The 7,960-nt window shown below is 43.7% G+C and overlaps 1 protein-coding gene across 1 annotated transcript; it reads left to right on the top strand.

Moving 5' to 3' along the window:
* The first annotated feature begins 3,706 nt into the window (after positions 1–3,706).
* On the top strand, positions 3,707–4,474 carry LOC146001333 (uncharacterized). Its single transcript, XM_083138646.1, has one exon. It carries the CDS (start codon positions 3,707–3,709, stop codon positions 4,472–4,474), a length of 768 nt encoding a protein of 255 aa, XP_082994772.1.
* The last annotated feature ends 3,486 nt before the right edge of the window (positions 4,475–7,960 follow it).

Below are 7,960 nucleotides of genomic sequence, written 5' to 3' on the forward strand. Positions count from 1 at the left end.
TTCGCGCTGCAGTGGTCTTGTACCGAGGGTGTTAAGTGACTTTTTGAGCCACCCTGTATATTTATTATGTAAAAATGTTCTCGTTTTTAATCATGATCCCTCAATCTCCCCTTCCACCGAAAAATGTAACGTCATCAAGTTACGAATTTCCTTTCAATTGCTTGGAAAAGTTTCTGGGACTTTCCATAGACGGATTTAGGTGGTCAAATAATGTCAATTTTACTATTTCTCCGTGAATTCTAACCGCATGTGTTTGAATTAATTACATTTTTCCTTCGTCTCGACCGAACAAGGCTACGAGAGAATTCCCCTTGCAACGGAGATTACTGGAGCATGACAACGCCACTCCCCACACGCAAGTTATCGCTGTATGGTTCTGTGCTCGCGTCAGGTGATCGCACCCACCAACCCCATTAGCCACGCGTTGGCATGATTCCGGTATGCCACACCGGCGGCGCCACCTGCTCTTTCTCCGCCCGCCGTCTGCCGTCCATTCCGCCACCATTTATCAATTGACGTCTGCTGCGTCCTCCCAATTCTTTCCAATTGAAAGAAAAAAGGGAGGGTGGGCGACAATTCCCCTGGTTTATGTTGTTATTAATGAGTTTCTGTGTTTGTTGAAGGTTTTGTTTCAAGTTGTGAAAAGGGGCTGCCACTCATTCTTGCACATGTGTCACTGAGTATTCATGGCGGAGATATGTAAGCGTACAAGGAGGGGGGTGGAGGGGGATATGTATGCCTGATGGTTTATTTAACGTCGCTTCAATTATGTTAAGAATGACGGATATTGTTTCTAAGTCCATATACTGAGAGAGGAGAATCGGTGGGCCTCCCCGATGGCATAGTCTAGAGATGGATAAATCTGCATAAACTTTCCGGATATTGGATAATTTCTATCTGGATATCGGATATGCGGATTATCTGGATATCGGATATGCGGATTATCTGGATATCCAAATTGTCCGGATATCCGATATTGGGATTATCCTAATTTTTCGGATATTCAGGTTATTCGAATGTGAGCATTATCCGGACAGTTTTATCATTTATCCGCTTTACGGACTATCCACATATCCTTTTATTTGTCATTTTCGTATTTTACTGTACGGATTTTCTACATATCCTTCCATAAAATCTCTTCTATCCGAATATTCGGATTATCTGTTGCTACGGAAACGAATATTGGATAATTTCAAATCCTGATATCAGATATCTGGATTTTGTGGACACACATTGCGCTGTGGTTCGGATCCCACTTTAAACTTTAGGTCCAGTCCCGATTAGCCTATCTGTGCATAACATGACATGAAATAACAATTCAAACAAACAAAATACTCGGGGTCGTATCTATATTTTAAACAGCATCAAAGTGCATCCGTAGGGAAACGAACAACGGTGCTCTTGATTCAGCAATAAAGTTAAGGTGCCGCAGAACCTTTGCACTGGTCGGCATATTTTTTTTCGAAAGTGGATACGATATTACAAATGTCACGAGCCGGAAATAAAATGCTGTGTAATCAAAAACGCCAGCAGTCCCCGGGTGACGAGAGGTCGCCGGGAGAGTCTTGGTCGAGGGAGCGAAGCGCGAGGTGTGTTGCGAGTGACAGTGTTAAGTCCAGCGGCGTATACTCTGGGTCACCTAGGTAATCTGAGATGACCTGACTATAATTTTTTTAAAAAGTTGTTTTTTATTTCTTCCAAATATTCTTCCGAACCAATCTTTGATTCGCATATTTCTTTACTTCCAGCGCGCGAATGTTTTTCAAACGTTTGCCGCTGAATGTCCTAGAGGCTTTCAGCCACTTTCTCCAGCTGGTGGAATCTGGTGACGTCAGGGTGAGATTCCACCGGCTCCCTTTAAATCCCTTGACGGGAGGGGAAGGAAACACTGCTTCTCAGGCGCGGTTATTCCGTGGCAAGGGTAAGCTCCTTCTGGCGAGAGTCCATCGGTTGCACTCTCCACCCCAGAGCCTTTGCCGTTCCCTCGGCTGGCACCCTCTTCTGCCATTCTTCCCCGGTGGCCTTTGTATCGTAGGAGCTATGTTGTTTACGACAGGGAAATTTCTCAGGAAACAGAATTCTGGGTTCGCAAATTACGTACTGAAAAGGAAAGTAGAGAAAATACATCTGAAAGTGCTCGAGAAACAGGGAAATGTGAACAACATTTGCGAACCAATTCTATGTTAATTCTCATTTTACATTTGCTTCTGTCTTCCTGATATCTGCTATTTCAACAGATATTGTCATAGGAAAAAAAAGCTTTAATATTGAAGATGGCGGTAATTAAATAAATTAAAATTTTAACTAGAAATTCAAGAAATTACACCGACCTCTGTGGCGGAGTGGTTGCCACAGCTACCTACTACGTCAGAGCTCCAGGGTTCGAATACGGGGCTGGGCATGGGTGCTCTTTGTAAATGTCCCTTCATCAATTTCATATCATCACTCGTAGTGATTAGCCAAAAGTGGCAGAAAAGCGACGTCAAATAACAATTTAATCAATCGATTAATGAAGTAATTAAACTATTTATATGCTTACTTTTATTCATTTTTGTATTTTAAAATGCGTGATTACTTTCTTTGTAGCCTTCAAAACCAGTGAGAGTATTTCTTTCACAGAAATGAATAATTTTTAAAAGGGAAAGCTATCAGAAATAAATTATATATATACGTACACATATATTAGGTAATTTAAGTTGTTTCTCCTCCCTCTCTAGATTAATAATGATCATAATGATAAAAGATGTTTGAATGTAAAATATATAAACAAAAAACGCAATGATTCCAACTTATAGAACCTCGCGCATCGCAGGGAATATGAAGTCTGTGTCAAGCAGTAAGGAACCACAATTGAAGATTGGCGCAGGGAATTGAATGCGTGTTGTAGCGATTCGAGAATTTAATATTTGTTTAGCTGTTAGTGGTTTAGTATTCGTGCTAGTGCTGTGTTTAAAGTTAAAGGCAATGGATATAATATAATATTTTCGTGTGAAAATATTTGGAACGGGATCTTTTCCGGAGAAATGGCAAATAGTTAATGTAGGTAGGCCAGTAGAATCTCTTGTACTGTACCACAGGTCTTGGACTCAAACTTCCGTGTATAAAAACAAAAATCAGGAATGAACGAGTAACTGGGTACTGGGGTAACTTGAATTTTACACTTCAATTAATATTGAGGGTTTTTATTTCACTACCGAATTCCTTTAATATTCTTTGTTACAGGTTTTTTCTTATAGATTTATTATATTATCTTGTTTTATTGTTTGAAATTCTAAACGTAGATTAACTGCAAGTGCAATCACAACAATTATTCGACAGTGGTCGCAACAATAAGGTAACATTTTTCACACATACATTCGTAAATCCTGTATGAATGTTGAGGTAAATTTGCAGGGAGACTTCAGGAGTGGGTGGATGAATCAAGTGTCTGAGATAACCCACTAGTTAAAACCAGCATACGCCACTGGTTAAGTCGGTCCATTTAAAAGGTTTGGGCGAACCCACTGATGACACCTTCGATGGACCGATAGAGCGCCGCGTCGTGACCCAGCCGAGGAACCGCGAAGGAAATCAGGTACAGTGGTGACACTTTGGGTTTCATCATTGTCAGTGTTTACATATCTCGTTGGGGACTTCAGTGTTAGCGGTGGAAGGAGAAGGACGTTTCGAAAAGTGCTCCTGAGTGCGACGTTGCCAGTTTTTCGTGATGGGGGTGGACCTCAACACTTGGAGGATGCGAATCGGTCTATGCGGCTTCGGGCGAAAGGGCCGACAGAAAGAGGGACAAAAGGAAGTGATCTGTTTTCTAGCGTATGGCGTGGTGGTTCTTGTGCTCTTACTGTGTGCAGGCGTGGAACCCAATCCGGGCCCGGAGAGGTCGTTGGACGACATTTACAACCTTGTCCAATCGGGTCAAGAAAGCCTAAAATCGGAAATTCAGAAGCTGAGGGAGAGCGTGCAGGCACTGACGGACAGGAATAGTGAACTAGAAAAGCAACTCGCGGTTTCACAGAGGCAAACAGAATGGCTGTTCGACAAAGTCCACGAGATGGAGGAGAAATTGGATGCTCTGGAGAACCAGAGCAGACGATCGAACCTTGTGTTCTATGGCGTGCCGGAGAAGGAAAATGAAACATGGGAGGAGTCCGAAGAAACCCTGAAAAAAGTACTAAATGACAGTCTGGGCATCGCCATGGACGACAGGGTCTTCGAACGTGTCCACAGGCTGGGATGGAGAAGAGAGAAGGACAAACCGCGGCCCGTAATCGCGAGATTCGGACATTTCAAGGACCGGACGTCGGTGCTACGAAGAGCGAAGGATATCCGGGAGGCGGGAGTGAGCGTGGCAGAGGACTTCTCGTACGACACGCGCCAGCACAGAAGGGAACTCAAGACATTCATGACCCAAGCTCGCGAGGAAGGCAGCAAAGTGCAACTCAAATACAGGACATTATATATAAACGGCCGGCCATGAACTCTGGAGGAGCTACGAAAGAGGCAAGAGGAGACGACGCTGGACTGCAATGTGGCAACGCCGAGCAACCAGGACGGGAGATCGACATCAAGTGGACAGTTTACCTCACAGCAGGAGGGTCAAAGAAGGAGTGCCTCGCAAAGAGACCCTCGCCTCAGGGAACGAAGACAGGATGACGGAGAAAGGATCCCACCCGCCACCCGCAGGGGGCGCGGAGGGTTGCACATATGATGGCCATCGCCGGACGTAGAAGAAGAGGAGGAGGGGGCGTCTAATTTTGGAAACTTGCAGGCGGCAGGAGAGAGTGACCAAACCGACAGAGAAGGTAAGAGGGTCAATGACTCTAAAGAGGGGGAAAGTTTGTGCAGGAACAGTTTATTCGGGTCTCAAGGGGAGGGTCCCAAGGGAATTTACCCGAACGATGATCCCAGGCTACGGGTGGTAGTATGGAATGTAGAAGGGCTAGCAAAAAGATTTTGTGACGAGAATTTTAGGGAGTATGTGGAGCAATTTGATATACGGTGTTACGTAGAAACGTGGGGAAGCTCTAATAACATGCCAGAGTCATGGGGGGAGGGGTTCTCAAAAATCACGCGTAGAAGGGCCAGCAGAGGGCGGTACCCGGGGGGCTTGGCAATCATTTTCAAACAAAAATGGAAAAAGTTTATAAAACAGATATGTATAGATAAGGAGGGAATCCTGGGGATCCATTTTGCAGCGGGGTCCCTGAACTTAATCGTGCTGGCAGTTTACAGACAACCCCCAAGCTCCAAGTTCTATTCAGAGCAACATTTTGACAATTTAGGGGCAACTATTCAACAACTGACGGAAGAACATCCTGGGGCCAATTTCTTGGTGACTGGTGACCTAAACGCCAGAATTGGGGAAGAGGAGGTATCCTGGGACGACTATGGGGGGCAAGATAGTGACCAAACGACTCATGACGGCATGTACTTAGGACAAACTAGACAAAGTAGGGATAAAATAGTAAACGCGGGAGGGAGGCAGCTCCTAGAACTATGCGGGTTACATAAGCTCCAAATATTAAATGGGAAATTTTTCACAGACTGTCCGGGGCACTTCACATACGTGGGGGCGGGGGGTAGTAGTACTATTGATTATGCTATTGGCTCCCTCGAACTGTTACAAAGAATTAAGGGTTTTCACGTCCAGGCGCAAACGCAATCGCATCATATGCCACTTGAAATCGACGTTCAGTGGGATACTCATAGTAACGTAGACACTCCCAAACTCGCGTTGGAGCCCGAGAAAATATTACGCAAATACGTGTGGACTAAAGAGGGGGAGGAACAATACAAGATAATTATGACCGATGACGTAACAAAAATGTTGCAAGAGCGTTTTAAAACAGCCATCGAGGGAAATAATATACAGGAAGCAGTGGGATTAGGATATCATATTCTCGAAAGGGCCGGAAGTCATATGATAAAGGGAGAGGGGAAGGGGGGCAAACATGTTAAGGGGGGGTGGTACAACGAGAGATGCAAAATAATGAAGAAAAGGTTGGACCGAGCTTTGAAACTCTACAGAAACACAAATAGCGAAGAGGGCAGAAATAACTACTCATGGTCAGAAGAGCGTATAACAACATTTTAGAGCAAGAAAAAGAAAAATGGCAAGTTGAAAAATTCGAAGAAATTAGAAAGGCAATCTCGGAGAGGAATATTTCGGCATTATGGGGAGTTCTACGCACATTGAGGGGTCAGAAAAACAACTGGGTGCATATTGAGCCACATATTTGGGAATCTCACTGTCGTTCTTTACTTGGAGGGGAGGGGGAGACATCTCGAACAGAAATTGCACGGGAACGTTACTTCCTAGGGGACTACATACCGATACTTGATGAGGATATACGAGTGGATGAGCTAAGAATGGCGATTGGGAAATTGAAAAAAGGGAAAGCGGCTGGATTGGATAATATCGGAACGGACTTCTTTAAAGCAATTGGGGAAGACATTAATATGTTAGAAAATATCCGTAGACTACTAGATAAGATTTTCAAAGAGGGACATTTCCCGAAGGACTGGGCCACATCAATAATTTGCCCTATATATAAAGGCAAGGGGGATAGGAGCGACGCGGGCAATTTTAGGGGTATCTCTTTGCTTCCAATATGGAGCAAAATATATACGCATATTTTAAACCGTAGAATACAAAAGTGGTCAGAAATATTTGATAAAATTTCCCCTTTACAAGCAGGATTCAGGAAAGGGCATAGTACCCTAGATAATATATTCATATTGCACACATTAGTACTTGAGCGAATTAAAGAGAAACGAAAAAAGTTGTACGCGTGCTTCATTGATTACGAGAAGGCGTTTGACAAAGTTCACAGGGGTATTTTGTGGGGGAAACTGCAAGAAAAAGGAATGTCGGCGCGCATGATAAGGGCGCTACAAGCTATTTATGAAAACGTACAATTTTGTGTGAGATGCGATGGCCACAGAGTATCATCATTACAACCCTCGCATTCCGGGTTAAAACAAGGATGTATCCTGTCGCCAATTTTATTCTCTCTCTTCATTGATTGGGTGGCGAACGAAGTATCATGGGAGCAGGGCGCAACCCCATCTATAGGGGAGCAAGAGATACCTGTACTCTTGTATGCGGACGATATAGTCATCATGTCGGAGACAATAGAGGGGCTACAAAGGGGACTAAATAGCATATACGAGGGGTGCCAAAAATACAAAATGACAGTTAACATTAAAAAAACTAAAATCATGGCTTTCAAAAATGGGTATACTTTCAGCAAACAAGAAAAATGGAATTACGGGGGGGAAGTAATTGAGCCTGTCAAGCGTTTCACGTACTTAGGAGTAACATTATCTATGACTGGAAGTTGGACGCAACATATACAGACACGAAAAAGCAAAGCAAAGCTCGCAATAGACCAAGTAATACGTACCATAAGTAAAGTACCGCAAATGCCGTTCTCAGTGATTCAGGGTTTGTACAAGTCAATAATAGCAGGAACTTTGAACTATGGGGTTGAACTGTGGGGGGCAAGAGGAGGGAGCACAGTCGCAAGCATTCAAACAGAATACTACAAAAAAGTGTTGTGTGTAAGTAGAAGTACTGCCAATTGTGGGGTACTTAAAGAATTAGGTCTAAGCAAAGAGACAGTACAAGCTAGGATGAGAACTTTAAAGTATTGGCTTCAGCTAGCAAGGGAGGGTAACACGACACTTAAGGGTCAATGTCTGATAATGCAAGTAAGAGAAGAAAATACACGGAACTGGGCGAGGGATATAAAAAACATGTTGAACTCTATTGGGATGGGGTGGGTTTGGGAAGCAGGAGGGAGGGTAGATACATCAGTTAAAAATCAAATTAGAGGGAGACTTATGGACATAGACAGACAAGAAATACTAGCCGACTGTCAGACGAAGACTTCACTAAGAGATCATTTGAAATCAAGGGATTGGGGGAAAGCAAGATACATAAACTTGGTAGGCAAAAAAG

This window comes from Lepisma saccharinum, chromosome 17 (assembly GCF_977018435.1).
Source record: "Lepisma saccharinum chromosome 17, izLepSacc3.1, whole genome shotgun sequence".
Classification (NCBI taxonomy): domain Eukaryota; kingdom Metazoa; phylum Arthropoda; class Insecta; order Zygentoma; family Lepismatidae; genus Lepisma; species Lepisma saccharinum.